The sequence below is a fragment of the Lissotriton helveticus genome, chromosome 1_1 (genome assembly GCF_964261635.1).
Source record: "Lissotriton helveticus chromosome 1_1, aLisHel1.1, whole genome shotgun sequence".
NCBI lineage: Eukaryota > Metazoa > Chordata > Amphibia > Caudata > Salamandridae > Lissotriton > Lissotriton helveticus.
The window spans coordinates 1,630,537,026-1,630,555,141 of NC_136057.1; the positions used below are offsets into that span (position 1 = coordinate 1,630,537,026).

The 18,116-nt window shown below is 44.8% G+C and overlaps 1 protein-coding gene across 2 annotated transcripts in view; it reads left to right on the top strand.

The window, feature by feature from the left end:
• Positions 1-18,116, top strand: part of RAPGEF3 (Rap guanine nucleotide exchange factor 3) — a 1,135,646-nt gene that overhangs the window by 691,565 nt on the left and 425,965 nt on the right. For both annotated transcript variants that reach the window (XM_078688545.1, XM_078688554.1), the window contains exon 16: positions 5,288-5,327. In XM_078688545.1, coding sequence (XP_078544671.1) covers positions 5,288-5,327 — 40 coding nt within the window. The remainder of the gene's footprint in view (positions 1-5,287; positions 5,328-18,116) is intronic.

Genomic DNA, 18,116 nt, shown 5'->3' on the forward strand with positions numbered 1-18,116 from the left:
TTTCCCATCAAAACAATGACTGCTGTGCAATAGCTAGGCTTTAGTTTGAATTTCCATTTAGTGTTATAGTGTTTCAAGATAGTGATGTTCTCTTTTCCACCATTGGCTCAGTGGTCTAAGCCCATTTGTTAATATTTTTTTAACTACACTTTTATTGAAGGTTTTTCTAATTCAATCAAATATTTAAGCACAGTAGACCATGTTAAGAACCAGCAAATACAATTTGAAATAACTAATAAAGCAGGCAGAAAAAGAAACTGAAACCAAATGTGCAGGTAAGGCAGGTCTGGCTTTCTTTCATAACCATTGGGGATTGGAGGATTTGTGTCTTAAATACCAAGTGGTGTTCATGAGGGCATAGGAGGCGATATAGCTGTACATCTGTGCCCTTTTTCAAATAGTAACAATAGCATTCCACTGTCTCATCGATTACACAGATTAGCCTGGTCATGGTCACTTCTTAATGGGCTCCGGTTGGGAGGGGGGAGGGGCTGGCTGGCCAGGCTTTCTTCAAAGTCCTCTCCCCAAGGAGCCCAAAAACCTGTGTAGTCTCCATTTTCTTATTAGGTTAAACACATGTGTGCCATCTTACTCCCATACCTCCAATTCGTGTATGTTTTAAAAAGTTTACGTTTTCTTTTTTTAAATAATCAAAATGGCCGATAACCTTTTCATAGTGTATATGTGGCATATTTCTGACCACCTAAACCCCAGGGACGTATCAGTCTCTGTGCTGTAGGACTGCCCGTGGGAGTGTGTAATGGGTATACCTTGTCCTCCCCGGTGTGGCCTAATAGTACAACTGTTATGTCCAGCAGCAGAGCTACCCCTGTCATTTCCTCTATCAAAGTTAGCAGCTTGGGTTTTACTTGTGGGCATGCATGTCAGATATAAATAACGTGCCCCTCATCTGTCATCCCCTCCAGCACCAGTCCAAACTCCCAAACATTGCTTTTAACTTACCTGGAGACAGATAGCAGCGAGCTAGGAGTATATGCATTTTTTTTGTATTGAACGCAGATTGAGATTTTCTCGACCCTCAGCCAGAGGATCTCCTCTTCTTCTGCAAAGGTGTGTTCTAGCTCTTCCTCCCACCTCTGCATGGAATTACGGCAGATATATGTGAGGCCCAGTACTAGTGCTGTGGACATGGGATGATATTCCCCTTTGTACAGAGACCAGCAAGAGAATGGTTTCCTGGTGAGTTAGCTCTCCCCACTCTCCCAGAGTCAGTTTTCACCCAGTATAGTTCCTTGACCTAATTCTAGGTTTTAGTTAAGTTCCATTGAATATATCCCCCAACCCCTGAGAACCAAGACCAGTTCAGTTAACACATTACAGCTTTTTCAATCCTGGTGGGAAGTCTGGGTTAAAGGTAGAGGAGACAAGGGGGGTGGAAACATGGCTGCTTCTCTCCTCTTATCCAGTAAGGAGAGTGTATACAATGTCTTCAAATTTGTGGGACTTAGACCTATGGTGTGAAGGCTGCCACAACAAAAGTTGAAGAAGAATAAGAGAGAAAGACAGCTAGCCATGGTTTTGTTCTATTGGACCCAGTCCACTTAAGTGGCAGATGGAGTTGTGCCGCTTTATTCTATTGTGCTATGTTGTTATGTGAATGTATCTTATAGAGCGCATATCCACCAAATGGCCTCTCGGCACTAGGTAACTGTCTCAGCACGACTCAGCATATTTATAATAGCCTTGCTTCAAGAGCCAAGTCTTCAACATTTGTCTGAAATTTCCATAGTTTGAGATGGTCCTAAGTTCCAGAGGCAGGCATTTCCAGACACAGGGAGCAGTGACTGAGAACCTGACTCCACCAGTCTTATTCCTCTTAAATTGAATTGCGGAATCACTTAATAGTGTAGATGAGTGGATCTAAGATCCCTTCTGGGGGAATAATTATGGATCAGAGATTTGATAAAAGCTTGATTATTGATGTGCAAAACCTTGAAGATAGTGCAACATGCTTTGAACATGGATCTCTGTGCAACATGGAGTTAATGAAGATTTCTTGTCACTTGAAAAATGTGGGAGTCTTTGAGACATTGATAGATCAGCTAAGCAGCCTGGTTATGAACCAACTGGAACCTGCATGTAATATATGTAGGAAGACTTAGGTAGAGGGAACTGACATCGTTTGAGAGAAGATTATGCATATAATTTGTAGGTCTATACAAGAGGACGCACGTCAAGGACCAAGTAGAATATTCAAGTTTAATTACCAAATGCTCCACTGACCGAAGGTTTAGTGACATCAGCTTGGTAAATGTAAGATTTTTCTTGATTATTGCTGCGACGCCACCACCCAACTTCCCTGCTACTGTATTGGTTTGTAAGATGTAATAATCATCTGGGGAGCTGATAGAATATCTGGGGATGATTCTTCTGTGAACCAAGTCTCAGTCAATAATAGCAAATCTGGAGACTCTGTATCTAAAAAGTAGAACATTTCAGACTGGTGTTTAACCACGTAACGTGTGTTGGGAAAAGTCACCAACATTTTGGGAGAATTTTGCTTGTGTATTGTGGTAATGGAACTATTAAGCCTGAGAGGTAGCAGAGGTTTAGGGTAATTGCAAGTGGTGTGGATAGCATCATGGATGTTAAATAAGCCTAACTTACTCTATTGCATAGTAAGTGAAGTGGATACATTTTTTCACCTACTGGATTAAGGTCCCATATCTCTTCCAAAGAATTAGTGAGGATTTGGGCATGGTGGTCGGCCTCTGGCACCGGCTGGATGCAGAAGAACTCAGACCGGCAACTTCTCAATAAATATATGTGGTGCCAACCACCTTTGAATGCCTGTGTCCCAAAAAGGCCTCTGATTGTTTCCCCCTTAGCCAATCAGGTTGTAGCCATGCACCTAACAGCGCAATCTTGTTAAGGAACAACGCAATTTGGAATTTCAACAACAAGTTTAAAAAGCAATTTTCAGTTCTAAAAAGTGCAGATTTTAAATCAAAAGTGAAAGTGCAGTATATTTTAAAAGCAAGGCCACTAAGCAGAGTTACTGACGTGTCTGCTCCATGCTTCTTATTAAGTGGGCATGGTGCCTATCACCTTTGAATGCCTGCGGCCCAACAAGGCCTCTGATTGGTTCCCCCTTAGACAATCAGGTTGTAGCTAAGCCCCTAATAGCACTATGCGGTTAACGAACAGCGCAATACGGAATTTCAGCAAAGTTTAAAAAGCTATTTTCAGTTCTAATAAGTGCAGATTTTAAATCAAAGTGCAACTGCAGTATATTTTAAAAGCAACGCTGCTAAGCAGACTTACCCCAATGTTTTACTTCTGTGAATTCCAAGCCACCCTCTAATGGTTTAATGAAGATGGCTGATCTTGCCTCCCTAAGTGATGTGTTTCCCCATGCAACTTGCATTAGACGAGATTGAAAGTTTGAGTTATTTTTAGGGAACTCTTAGTGGGAAAGTTTGGACCACGAATAGCAGGCATGGTAGAAAATTCATTTTAACAGTGTTAATGCAGTTGAACCATAATAGATCTGTATAGGTCTTTGAATAGTGTCCAGGAGGGTCGGGACATTGCTCATGTGAATAGTGGAGCACTCATTGGAGATGATCAGTAGCAGCTGCTAATAGACGGGTGTGGTGAGGCGGTTAATTAACCCCTTAGCTGCGGCGACTATTCCGCCGCAGTGCTAAGGGGGAGGGGGGCCGCGCGGCGCTCCCGTGCTCGTGACGGAACCGCTCCGTCACGAGCCTCGGGTGGGCTGTGCTTGTGACGGAACGGTTCTGTCACGGCTCCACCCGCCCAATAGAACCCTCAGCGCAGGTGTGGATTCCGCGCCACGCAGGCACGGCGAGCGGGCCGTGACGGAATCGTTCCGTCACCAGCACAGCCCACCCGAGGCTTGTGACGGAGCGGTTCCGTCACGAGCACGGGAGCGCCGCGCGGCCCCCCTCCCCCTTAGCACTGCGGCGGAATAGTCGCCGCAGCTAAGGGGTTAATTAACCCCCTCACCACACCCGTCTTCCGTCACAAGCACGCAAGGGGTTAACAAACAAAAAACACTTATCTCAGAAAGGACGGTCGCTGCCACCCCTGTGTCCTACTTCTTCTTCCTCTCTGCAGCCCGACCGGCATCAGGAAGCACCGGGCACACAGACCCCCCATAGCTAATCACAACACTACAATGCAGCGTTGTGATTGGTTTGAGCGCCGTTGATCGGTGCTCAGATTGGAACAGGGAGCCTGTGCATGTTCCTCACAAGGCTGTGTAATGCAGCCTGGTGGGAACATGCAAAGTGCACATGAACTGTTTGAGTGGCCCAAGAGGGCTGGCCAAACTGTTCATGTGAACTTTGGGAGTGCAAACCACTCCTACTCTGCTCTGTCCAGACCCGCCCCGCCCCAATCTGCACAGAGGCCACTGACTGCGTGCAACAGGAAAAATACATTCATAATAACTATATGTTATTGTTATTTTATTTTTCCTCTTTGCACAGTGTGTTAGCGCTCCTACTACGCCTTAGCGGAGGAACCGCCACCGGATAGTAACACCAAGGTATTACAACAGGCCTTCCATGTATGGGAATTCTTCCTGCGATAGGTGGGAGCGCGCAGTGTAGGCTGGGTCAGCCACTCCCATTACCAGTGATTTCGAGTAATTGATCTTGAATCCTGCCACTTAGGAGTAAAAATATATCCATCTCTGCAACCAAGGCTTGCCCTAAAACTGCTGGGTTAAGTAGAAACATAAAATATCTTCTGCAAAGAAGATGGGCTTATATTCCCCCAATTTAATTGTGAAGCCCTTATGCTTCCGGCAATATCTTGATTCGTGGCTGCTTCCAAGGCTGCTCTGGAGCTGCTGTTCCCTCGGACAACAGTTGTACTGAGGAAATCGCTGTCGCCTCTGGCTGTAGGTGTCTGCTATCCATCCCCTCCATGCTTGTTTAGGGCCCCCAGCTCGACACTCGGCCGTGGATCCAGGCCAGAGTTTAGCAGGGACAATTCGTACCGACCCATGCCCTCTGTTGGTTATTATTAAAATGCATACATTTGTTTGTTGTAAAACCTTCAAAACACTTCCAGTTCAGAACTGGTAGATATCAGCAGGTAAAATCATCATAACACTTCTACACAGGGTTTCTCAAAGGAAGCTACAATGCCAGTGATTTAATCACGAGACCACCTGCCACTTTACTTGTATTTATTGTAACTAAATGAAAATATGTATTTTGCATAAATACATAAAAAAAGAAAAACAAATTTTCGAGCCATCTTTTCAACACGTCTTGTCTTTCTTCTACTCTAGAATGGAGAATGGCAGCGCGAACGTGACTCATCATGTGAAGGTATGGCTGCGTGACTTTGTATTTTATTTTACTATATCAGATGTAGTGCTTGTAGGAAGCAAGTCTCAGTACTTTGCAACCACGTTTGTAGTTGCAAACCATTTACAGGTATGTGGTACTGATTGCCAAAGTGAACGTTGTCAGTGACGGACAGCTTCTACCCTGTGAATTACAGTGTACGGGTGCTCCAGGGGACCACCGCATGCTCTCCCTCAATGCGATTTCTAGCATTATTTGATTCCTTTTTTTATTTATTTTACTCCATCTCTTGTTCCTTTAATGGACAGAGATTAGAGTAATAAAAAAGTAGGCATTATGTAAGTGCATGGATTTCGGTCTGATGACAGTAGCAGGCCTCCAACTCTGCATTCATGGGGCCACATGTATCACTAATTACTTTAGCGATTCTTAAATTGCGAATTTTATCGATTCGCTTTTTTACATACGCAAAATGCAATGTATGTAGGATTAGCAATTATTTTTACGAATCCTTAACATTCCCTATTAGCAAATCACAAATTACGATTCGCTATTAGGAAATGTCTTCCCATTCATTCCTATGGGAAGGCTTCTAGGCCCATAGGAATGAATGGGAAGGCATTCGCTATTTGCGAGTACCAAATAGGTAATCGCAAATTGCGGATGCAATTGCAAGGGGGACATAAGGCCCCCTCGGATGCACCCCCAAAAAAGGTAAGTATGCACATGTGGCGCACACACATGCCCTAAGGGCATGTGTATGCGCCACATGGCACTTAGAAAAATGCACTTGAAGTCGGTGGTAATTTGCGATTCCTTAATGCAAAGTCGCATTTTGTGAATGCTTCTTGCATTGCATTTAGGGAATTGCAAATTGCTATTCCCTAACTGCATTTGCAAAATAAGTAATCGCAAAAATTGTGATTACCTATTTTGCGAATGCCTTTTGGGTTGATACATACCAAAAGGCACTTTACCATTCGCAAACGGGCCAATTCTGCAAACCTTGATACATCTGGCCCATAGTCGTTAGCAATGAGTCGTTAAATGAATCTCGCCTGGTGCATTTTAATGAGGCAGATTTTATTGCGACTCCTTGCAAATGGTTGTTTGCACTGCAACCGTTTTGGACTTCATTAGCATTCAGGACCGGGCTGCGCAGTGAGCAAGCCTAACCACTGCAAGGGGGTTTTGGGGGAGTTCTCCCTCCCCAAAACAGCTTGGGTAATATGGTTTATTCTGCAACACATTTTTTTAAATTATCTATTTAATTGTATTAGCTTTTAAAGCATAGTACATGATGACCTTACAGAGCAGTAGGTGAAGAAAATCTGTGTTGGGGCACCTCAATGATTCCCTCATTATCCTTCTCCAAAAGTGCAGCTCCTCTCTCCATAGCCCCTCTCTCACATGTATTTCATATGTTTTATAGCGCCTCATACCATTGTAGTGTGTCGAAGCACTTTATATCACACACACATACAAATAAAACAAATTATAATTGTGTAAATCAGTGTATAGAAAATGTCACATAAGGTAAAGAGGACTGCAAGGTGCAGGAGCCACACGTCATCCATAGTGGTAGGCACTTTTTAAGAGTGCTTGGTCTGGAAAGGCACACACTCTCTAGCCACGATTCACGAAGGCCTCTGCACTCATGGTAGGGGCCCACAATCATGTGGGAGTCTCCAAACACGAGGCGGAATCTTCACAATCATTGCAGAGATTCTGCCCTGAGGGCGGAGTCTCCCCCATTACTGCCAACCTCCACCAGGAGTGTAGAGGCCCTTTGTGAATCAGATCCAGAACGTAACACAATGGTTCGGGTTAGCATTACTAATAAAATAATGAAAGACTGGGAAAAAAACATAACTTTCTAACCTGTACCATACAGTCTGCATGCAGCTGTTTGATGGCAAGTTATTTCTCACTGTACTAGATTCTGATTGTATTTATGAACTATGCAGTAACAAAAGGAGCTCTATGAAAAAAGCAGTAACCCACTGAGCTATGCAGATAAATACTGTTCTGTGATCTTGATAGTACATGTCCTTTACAGCAGGCATATTAACCCTCTGCGCTTCCTTAGATAAATCAAAACTACCATCTCTCTCCAGCAGATACATTAATCACCAGAGTTACCTTGACACTTTTAATGTTGCCTGAAAACTACAGGATATGCAAGGATCTTTGCAGCGGGCGCATTTGAAAATGCACCTGCCAGCCTCCCGAGGAAACGTCTTATGCCCAGTCCAGCCATGCTTGCAATGCAAACAAGCATTGGCAAATGCGAGATCTATTGGCTTTGTCAATGATTTTTAGACATGTTGCACAGCGGCCCTGTACAGGCGAAACCTTAACAGGGCAATTGACAAATTGCGTAGTCGACAGATGGGTGTTGACAAACACAATGTGGGACGAGGGACCCCGAAGGTGTGGTAGATCCAGGCTGTTTACAGATATAGTGGAAGTAAGAGAAAGTGTGGGTGAAGCACTGTGGTTATAGTGCGGAGTATTATTAAGTGGTGGGCACGTAATGTCGAAGTGAAACAGGAGTAAACGACAGATAGAGGCAGCTGGGCTTGACAGATATGGTAAATAAATGACAGAATGGCGGTGGCCGGTATGGTGATGGAGAGAAATAAAGTGCATCGGAGTAGCAGATATAAAGGGGTGAAAGATGCAGTAAGAGTGTGGCAGACTGGTTGGTTACAGATACATTGGCATTGAAAAACACAATGGGGAAAATAAAGTGGTGTGATAGACGGTAAATACCGTTGCTATAATGTGGAAGACGTTAAAATGAATGTGAAAACCATGGTGGATGACATATACAATGGAGATGCTGACAGGTACGATTGCTGTGACAGATAGAGAAAGTGAAAGGTTAAAGGGGTTCCTGGTATAGAAGTAGGGTGTGAAAAAGTGGCGTTTGGCGGAGACAAAGTGGAGTGGATACAAAGAATGTAGGAGTGGCAGATGCTGTGAGAGGTTGTATAGACAGCAAGATTACAGATACAGTGAGGGTGGCTGACAGCAGATTGTGGTGATTTTCAGTGGTGAGACAAAGTGTGATTAGAATTTCTGTGGATGCGGGCAGACATAATGAGGAGACCGGTGCAAAGGGAGTTACAGTTTCAAAAGGGGGAGTTCGGTGCTAGGCAAATAAGGTGGGTATCAAGCAAGGCGTGAAATGAAACGTCAGGCACAGAGAGGGTTAAGGTGACAGAGGTGTGTTATGTGTGAGTTGTGTTGGCTGAGCAGAAAAGTCACATAAATTTGCGAAGATGAAAATTGGGTGCCACTGTGGAGTAAACATAAGTGATTATGCAGACAGTGTAGTATGTGGATGGATAGGTTTTTATATAGCGCAATATCACCACCAGGTCTCAAAGCGCTTTGCATTGGGAACCCGTCCTGATTTTTCCCTGTGAGATAGCCCATACTGGGTATCCCCAAGGTGAAAGCCAGGCATCCCGCCGCAATGGAGATTAAGCAAGCTATTGCCCAGAGTTGCAGAGTGTGAACCTGTGATTCGAGTAGGCACCGAAGCGAGAATTACCGAGTCCGTGGACATTTTGGGCTCAAGACCCTGCCGCGTCGGGAATTGAACCCTGGTCCCGGGTCTGATCTCAGCGTCCGGGTCTGCCTCCTCTAACCAGTGAGCCACACTTCTCCACTCAGTATGTGGTTAGGGGGAAGGAGGGTTTTGGGCTTCTGACATAGTGTGGAAGAATAGGGTCTCTTATCGAAGGTGTGCTTTTATTAGAAGGACCAATCGTATGGCATGACTGCGGTTCCGAGCTCTCAGGTTAGGCTCAATGTTCTCGATTAAAAAAGTTTGGATAGCACTGATCTAAGGTAATTCATGCAGGATGCAAAGAACGTGGTGTGAAGTGAGCTCGCTGAACTAAAAATCATTTTGGCCCGATACCAACAATATTGTATGTTAGCTAGGGCAGTGAAAATCGTTGTGCCTGCCCAAACTGGGAAAGGCCCCATCTTAGACACGTAATGTTTGAACCAAGCTGTCCTATGTTGGTATCTGGATCGTCTGCACGGTGGGTCTCAGAAAACCCAGAACAAAATCTTTTAACCTGAATGTGCACTTATTGGCAAAGGTGGAGAGTTTCCCCTATTTGGGTGTGCTGTTTGACTCCAATCTGAGCTGGAAGCCCCTGATTGGGCCAAAGGGCAGGAGCTCAGGAAGACCACAGGAGCAGTCTTTAGCTTTGCTGCTAGGCTGGGATGTAGACCCCTCCAAGCCCTTGTCAAGATTTATCAGGCCAAGTGTGTGTCCAAAGCTCTGTTTATAATCAAAACCAAGAAAAACTCCCCTAGAACACAATATACATATAGGTACTAACTCCAATTCTTTACAAATATCATCATTGTCCCAAACAGAGAATTTTATTTGAAAGGCATATGTCTATTTATAATTTTTTTGTCATTAATAAATCCAATAACAGTAAAGACATGAATATATATACACTCTATTTAGCTCTGTTTACCCTTTAGACCTCCTCAACAATATAAGAAACGGACCCAGAGAAGACCAATAGAAATTAAGCAAAAGTAAAGAAGTAAAGAAGTCTGAGGAAAAAGAAAAAAGCTAATTGCAGAACTAGTAAGAGGAACTCACATAGAATAAAGTTTGTTCTAACAGATACCCACACTAGCACTGAGGTTAAAGGAGCAAGCTGTTTCACAATACAAAAGGCAAATTCACAGGTGCTTTTTGGGTCTCGCCTACGCAGCGCGCATGCGCTGCTAGGGAAAATACTTTTAGCCATCGATTCAGTTTGGCAGCCAAAAACTTGCACGCATTGCATTGCCTTCAATGGCAACGCGTGCACGTTTGGCGATTCCCTTGCGGGAGCGAGCTTTGACACATGGTTCCTGCTCGCTCCCACAAGGGAACCCAGAGCAGGCCCCCTCCTCTCTTCCCCTCCCTCTGCTGCCTCCTCCTCTCCTTGTCAGCGCAAGGCACCGCTTGTCTTTTTTGGATCCATTTCATAGGGAAGCAACTAAATGAAAGAAGGCAAGATAGGTTGTGAACCGTTTCTTCAAGTCACAGTTTTCAATAAGTGAGGAGCAAGACAGAAAGAGAGGGAATAATAGGAGGAGGGGGTGCCGCTGCCAGACATTGTCCGTGTCTTCTCTGGGTCCATACTCACAATTTTTTTCCTAAAAATTGGCAGGTCAGGTGCTGGCATACGCATGCGATACCTGTGTTAAACTAAAAGGGGAGACTTGTTCATCATTGGAAACAATTAACTGACGGCCATCTGAATACTGTGCAATATCAAAGCCTCATGCTCTAACCAGTACTAGGCAGAGGAGTCATAGGGGCATTGAAGAGCTCAAGGACAGTCCTTCGGGAACGCCGCAGTTGCCACCACAGGCTCAGACTTGAAAAGAGGCAGCTGAACAGACTGGGAACCATTGCTTAAGAAAGAGCAAAACCACTTGGGAGTAGTAGAAAGTAAGCCGATCTCATGGAGCCTTTGCTGCAGCAAATAATGATTAGTTACAGTTATCTGCAGGACTGTGCATGTTTAACTGAAGTACGTCTCTGCAGGGCTTTAAGTGGGATGAGAAAACTGTGGGGTCTCTCAAAAGGGCCAGGCCGATGTAATTGGGGGCGTGGCTTAAAAATACCCTATCTTAAAATCTGTACTTAGCATAGTGTGCTGCCAGACTGTTAATTTTCTGCTTCAGTCATTGCATCCAGATATATAATACAACAAGTAACATTACAGCTACAACAAGGCAGGACTATTGGCTTTGTTGTTAGATGCATAAGATAAATAAGCAACAACTATGACTTTGTTGTATTTAACATTGAAAATGATCCATTTCTGAAATGATGAGACTATGAAAGAACTATAACGAGTCTCTTTGAAGTTACTTCAAGGCAGTGAAGAATGCTACTGCTGCAGAGTTAAGACTTATTCTTTCATCCTGAGGGTGATGCAAAATTGGAGAGGCCGATAGGGGCCCGTCACAGCACCTGCTTTTTAGAACAGCCGGAGCTGAGCACCGTTGCTGCATGTCCTTCTCTCGCTTTGCCAAACTCTTTCACTCTGTGTCCTTCCTTCCTCATCATCTGTCTCTTTGTTCTCGTCCTCTCTCTCTCCTTTATTGCCCTCACCACCCTGGATCCATCCACCTCTCCTTCCACCCCCGCTCTTCTCCAGATACTCTTGACTTGACCTCTTTCACCCCACTAGGCTTCTACCTCCCCTATCATCTCTCTACTTTTCCTTTCTATCTCTTTCTCTTTCCTAATATCCTGCTCCTTCCCTTCTTTTCTTCATTGCTCTCACCCCTCCTTCCTTCTTCTAGTATGTCTGTCCCGAGGACTTTTCTCTCTGTCCTGATGCCAACCCAGGTTGTTCCTCTCATCTCTCCCTTAGCCGCCACAGACCCTAGGGGGCCAGTGGGGAGGGGTGGGGGGTGCAGGTGGAGGAGCCTGGAGTGGTGGGGGCCGTGTGGACACCTAGGAAGAGTCGGACCAAACTTGATCTCTGGGCGGGACTGCAGGATAGACCCCAGCTCAGACCAATGAAGAGCTGAATGAGCCTGTCCTACCCAGCACACTCTCTGTCTGCCCCGTCCGGCACTCTTCACCCCATCCTCCCCTCCCCCACCCCATGAGTTACTAGAGTTGCCCCACGCCAGCTGTAACATGCACACCATGCCATTCTCACTTATACTACTTTCAAATCTGGTACTTTGTTCCATTATAAACGCTGACTACAAGCCCCATAATGCAAGGCGATGAGACACTCAAACACGACTGGAGCACCAGAGCCGCTCACAGTTGATAAACTGGATAATCTACACCCTCGGTTTCCCCTATAAGATTCAGAGCCTCAAATGAAAGCCTCACTTTGCACCTCCCCGTGACCAGCCCACTCCATACCTCGCCTCCCTCCTGCCGGATGCTCCCGCTGTTAGTAAGGAGCAGACGCGGTTTCTTCCTCACCTCTCGGGGTAGGAGGCTCCTACCTTTCCAGCCAGCCCGATGGTCTTCTCTGAACGGCCCTTGGCTGTCTGCGCTCTCGGCACAGGATAGGGCAGGAGAGGAGGGAGGAGTACAAACCCCGCCCATCCCCGCCCCCGGCTTCTGTCTCACAACGTGAGATCCAGTGACATGCAGAGAATGTGCGAACACACGTCTTCATGTCGACCACCCTCGCATAGCATTGCAACTAAATGATTCCATACTCCCGCATGTCTGTATTCTCTCTCTAGCTAAACTTGCAGCCCTCCCCTCCTCCCCGGGTCCCTTTAGCTGTCAGTAACTGCTGCTGTCTTTTAACACCATCCAGCAGAAAACTTTCAGTAATGGGACATATTCCTGTCCACTGGCAGACTTCTCTCTTAAAAGAAGCTGAGGGCAATATGCTAAGCGGAGTGGGGATGGTTAATGAGCGTGGTGCCCCCTCAGTCCACTAGAATACCTTGAAGAAAAGTGGGTTTTTGTTGCAATAATCCCCCCACTTTTTGCCAGATTTCTGATGCACTTTGACTGAATGTTCATTGGGTTCCTGCTAACTTTGGAAAAAGTGTGGCACCCCTGAAAGAAGGATAAATGCCCTATCAGGGAAAAACAACTTTTTTGTAAAGTGGACATGCACCGGGCTCAGTGCTAATTCTAAATAGGGTAGTGCACAAACTTTAGATGTGTTTGATACATAACTAACATTATAACAATCAATTTAGAAAAATATTTTTATTTTCATTATTTTAGTTTTATGTTTTGTTCATATAAAAAATACATATAAAAGCAATGTATACACCTTTTACTTCAATATATGAATGGTTGCATATTGTACCTTGTATTTCAATGATAGTTGATGGATAACTATTAGACTTCACAGTAAATTACACCGTATTTATCACATTTGATATAATTCTAACACAGTATGTAGCAAAAATGTATCAACAAATTGTACAAAAGAAATCACTGATAGTGATTTGCAGAATACCACCAACGCGTTCCGACAAATGCCTTCTTCAGGATTTTTCTTTTACCAGTGAATACTGTATTTTTCTTTAGGAAGGATTTTTCCAAACTTGCCCTTCCTCAATATAGCCAGAGTGTATTATGACTAATCCATCTCGATTATGATATGCTGATAGTTCCCTTGCCCCGTTCCTGGATATGTATCGCCACTATTTTTGATGTACCAAGATTTGACACGGATAATCTATTGTAGATAGAAGCTCTTCAGCAGTGCATGATTCATAGTGTTATAAGCCAAGGATAAGTAAAAACATATTATAGGGTGCAGACGTCCTAATAGTGAAACAGTATTTATGTTTCTATTTTGTGCAAATAATGCTTCTCAGGGTCGAGTTTGTGATTCTTTTTAGAGTCCCTTCATTTTTCAGTCTTTATGGATGCCGATTTCGATATTCTGACGTGTGGGCTCCTATCTCGGACCCACTGCTCCTAATGCGAGAGCTAACTAGGTTCCCAGTGCCTGTGTTCTTTCCCAAAACTGTACCTTTGTTTCCATGATTGGCACACCGTTCACCCATATATAAGTCCCTTGTAAAAGGTGCAAGTGGTACCAAGGGCCTTGTGACCAGATAGAGTCTCTAAGGCATGGCTTTAAGTGGGATTAAAAAAACTGGGGGGGGGGGTCTCTCAAAGGGGCGTGGCCAATGTAATTAAGGGTGTGGCTTAAAAACATGTAAGACAAAATCTGTGCTTCGAATAGTGTGCCGCCCGACTTGTTTTTTGCTGTTTCTGTCATTGCATCCAGATATAAGATACAACAAGTAACATCATACCTACAACAAGCCAGGACTATTGGCTTTGTCAATGGTTGTTAGTTGCATAGGATTAATAAGCAGCAACTATGGCTTGTATATTATATTGAAAATGTTTCCTCTTAAAGCCCTGGTGACCCCAGGCAATGTTGCTGCTCCTGAGTTTCAAAAAGAGAAGGGAAATCCAGAGTGAAAATGAGTCTCTTTAACCCTTTCGATGCTGATGACGGAACCGCTCCGTCATCAGCTGCGGTGGAGCTGTGCTGATGACGGAGCGGTTCCGTCATGGCCCGGCTGCCGCGCCTGCGCGTCGCGTTCTATTGAGCGGGTGGGGCCATGACGGAACCGCTCCGTCATGAGCACAGCCCAACCGCGGCTGATGACGGAGCGGTTCCGACATCAGCATGCGGCCGCCGCGCGGCCGCCCCGCCCCCTTAGCGCTGCGGCGGAATAGCCGCCGCAGCGATGCGGTTAAAGGATGTCCCTTCCCCTACAACGTTCACCTGGCATGATGTCATGCATAACTTCTCCACTAGTGAGAAGTGAGCAGTGTGAGTATGCGCACTTGCTGTCATGAAAATGCATGTGCCGCCGGTGCCAGGGCACAAAACAGAGCCTGACAGAGACCCGTTTCGAGGCCCCCTTCAAATAAGCATTGGCATAGCCAATAGGTCTCACCTTTGGGACCTTATAAGTGTTTAGTTATCCAGCACAATAGCCTTGGTGCAACAACATCAACTGTTGCATTGCTAAACCCTTATAAGGTCCCAAAGGCGAGACCTATTGGCTATGCCAATGCTTGTTTATTTCCCCCCACAGACTTCTTTACTCTTGCCTTATTTCTATTAGTCTTCTCTGGGTCTGTTTCTTATTGTTTAAGAGGTAAAAGAGGCTATTTTCGAGGAACCTGCTACATCAGGTAATTAAATATTAGGTAACAGGGAGGAGCATCTGTCTCAGTACTTGCCTCCAGATCAAGGGGTGATTTTGCAAATAAGAGAGTAAGCTGTTGCTTTCCCATTCCCATTTTCCCTTTTTGTTTTTTTTTAGCTTGTTTGAGGTGCACTGGACGTTTTGTGAATATTCCATGTGGATCGTTTTTTTTGGGCTGTCAACGACCTCACTTGTTTGGCCTTCCACTCCAATATCTGCCCTTCCGGCAGTGGACAGACCATTTTGATTAATTAGAGATTTTAATATTGCATTTCGGATGTCTAGTGTGTGTTTAGAATTGGATGTTGCCTTTTCCCTTAGTACTGAAAACTCGGAGATGATTACAAGCTACTTTGCGGGTGAAAAAAATGTTAAAGATGAAAGCATGGAGACCAGGATAGATTCACTTCAATCTCTGTTACATTGCTCTGTGTATTATTAAATAGTTCTAAGGTATCTCTCAGCAGTTTGCTCCAAGCTTTATAAGGGAGCTGACTCAATTCAATGTCAGGTAGTGTATAATCCAATGACAAGGTATGTATAGAGGCGACTTCTGGAATCATCTACTGATTACTTGATTCAGTGGAAAGAGCAGTGCTGTTTGTTTCTGCGTTCACTTCGACTTTTGGCACTTGTTCTAAGGCTTGCTGATAAAAACTACAAATTCTACAAAATTCAGCAGCTAGACTGCTGATGAAAATTCCAAGATTTCAGTCGGCCGCACATGCTCTGGTTTGACTGCATTGGTTGCCTGTTCGGCAAAGAATTCTGTTTAAAGCGCTTTGTGTAACATTTAAAGCACTTCACGGTCAAGGGCCATCCTTCCTGAGGGACAAAATCAGCAGGTACATGCCCAACAGGACTCTTAGATCTAGTTCAGTGATACATTTGGTGGTGCCTCCCTACAGGCTCTCCCCCTTGGGTGGCTGGAGTTTTCTGGTCTGCACAACCCGGAATTGGAACAAGGTACCATTGGCAATTAAATCAGCTCCCTCTCTCTTGAGTTTCCGCAAGCTTCTTAAGACCTGGGTTTTTACTAAAATGCAATCTCATTCCCTCTGTCCTCCCTTCTTCAGGGTCGAGACACCTCCTGGTATTTGTTGTGCTTTATAACCTCAAATCAAATCACATCAGTTGATGTGTTGTCACTTAATTTTGCATTGATCATTGTGATACTTCCTTCTGGTGTTTTCCCATTTCCTGATGTTGTAAGAGCTATTGTAGGAAAGAATTCAGGGATTGGTGTTAGTCCTTCTAAAGAGCCCATATGTGCAGACTTTTTCTTGCCTCTCTTCACTGTTTGTAACGTTTCATTCTGCTTCTTTGCTACAGGGCGATTTCTTAGCTTTTTAAATGCCATGTTGGAGGGATGACTTTTCTTCCCTTAGTTGGGATTGATCACCACCTTCATCCACTACAATGAATGTTCAAGATATCAAGTATAGTAAGAGCTGTCTTTCAAAGCCTGGAATCTGAGTAGTAAACCTCGAGGGGTAAGTTTGAGTTAGTGGGCAGGCATGCGCATGATCATATTTTGAGGATAAAAGAAACTGTGTAAATTAAAGGAGGATTTAGCCCTGAATTGAGAAGTGGTATACAATGGGCAGACAGAGCTGCACATTTGAACAGCAAATCTATGGCTGGTGTCGGGAGTGATAGTGCTCCATCTCCACAAGCCACACCCAGTCCTAGCTGGCCCACTTCGGTGGGTGTGGGGACTTGCCTTTTGCTGAGTACTCTATTCCTACAGCCTCTCTTACCAACCTGCACGGAACCTTTGTGCCTCACTATAGACACGTGGTGAGACTCACAACATAGCGCCCATCTTAAACAACACTCACCACTGTTGTTGATTCTGGCTCCACAATCCTTAGTTTATTGCAGGTAACCGATTTGTCCAAATCAAATGAACCAGTATAATATTCCCGGTTGCAGGATGTTGTTAACTAAAGGCTCCAAATGAACCAAAGATTTGTAGCAGAGTGCCAAGAATATGGGAGCAACTCCCCCCAACTGCTCCTTTCTCTTGGCTCTAGCACTTGGCTGGGTTTGTTTGCTAGATAATGAGGTGAGGAGCAGCGTTATGGGGCTTTGGTTCTGGGGCAGACAACACCAACACTGTACAAGAACCCCAGAGGTCCAAAGGTCAGGGGTCCAAGAAGCCCTGGCCCCTTGCAAAGGTATGAAGGGGCTAGGTAGGGGAACCAGACTAGTGGGGATGGCCCAGATGGTACTCTGTTCTCCCCCTGAGTCTTCCTCTGATGCGCAGTTCCCCTAGTGTGCCTTACGGCTGGAGTCTCGGCCAGGGGAAAAGGCGGGGCAGTCAGGGACTCAGCCGGAGTAAACAAGGGGCTAATACATTTCTCCGAATGCAAGACGCAGGAGACACCTCACCCTCTACACCTCTGAGTTCAGCCACAGCTCCGCCCAGTTCTTCGCATGCAGTATCAGACTACAGGAGGTAGCCCATAAACCATATAGAGACTGGGGTGAACAACTTAAACGTACAACAATGTCTCTAAGTGTGTTTGTTAATGGTCAATTTTAGGCAGCACAATTAATTGCTGGGATCAGAAGGAGAAACCAGGGAGACAAAATACAATGTGACAACATAAAATTGGGTTTGGTAATTACATATATTTATTATAAATAATTCATATATTTAGATATGTGTAAGAGTAGCATTGTGTTACATCCAATGGCTTGTAACCTGTGGGATACTGTGCACAAGTGCTTGTGAAAATGGTGACCATGCAAGTGACAAGTGAGGAAGTATGTACAGCGACACAAAAGGGCGCAAGACAAAACAGTTGATAGTGAGATTTACATAGTTAAAATAGCCAAACAATGAATGCTAATATATACAAGGAAGGTTGAGATGGGTATCCTCGAGGAGCAAATTACTCTTATTTCTATAGCAGTGGCGAAGATCGCAACAGGAGTCCCAATCGTGATTGTGCGGGGTCCCTTAATAATCCAGGCTAAATCAGGACAACTCTACTGGTCTGGTGTCACGATCTTCGCCACTGCTATAGAAGTAAGAGTAACCTGGTCCTGATGATGGTCTAAACTCTCCAACAGGCCAAAACG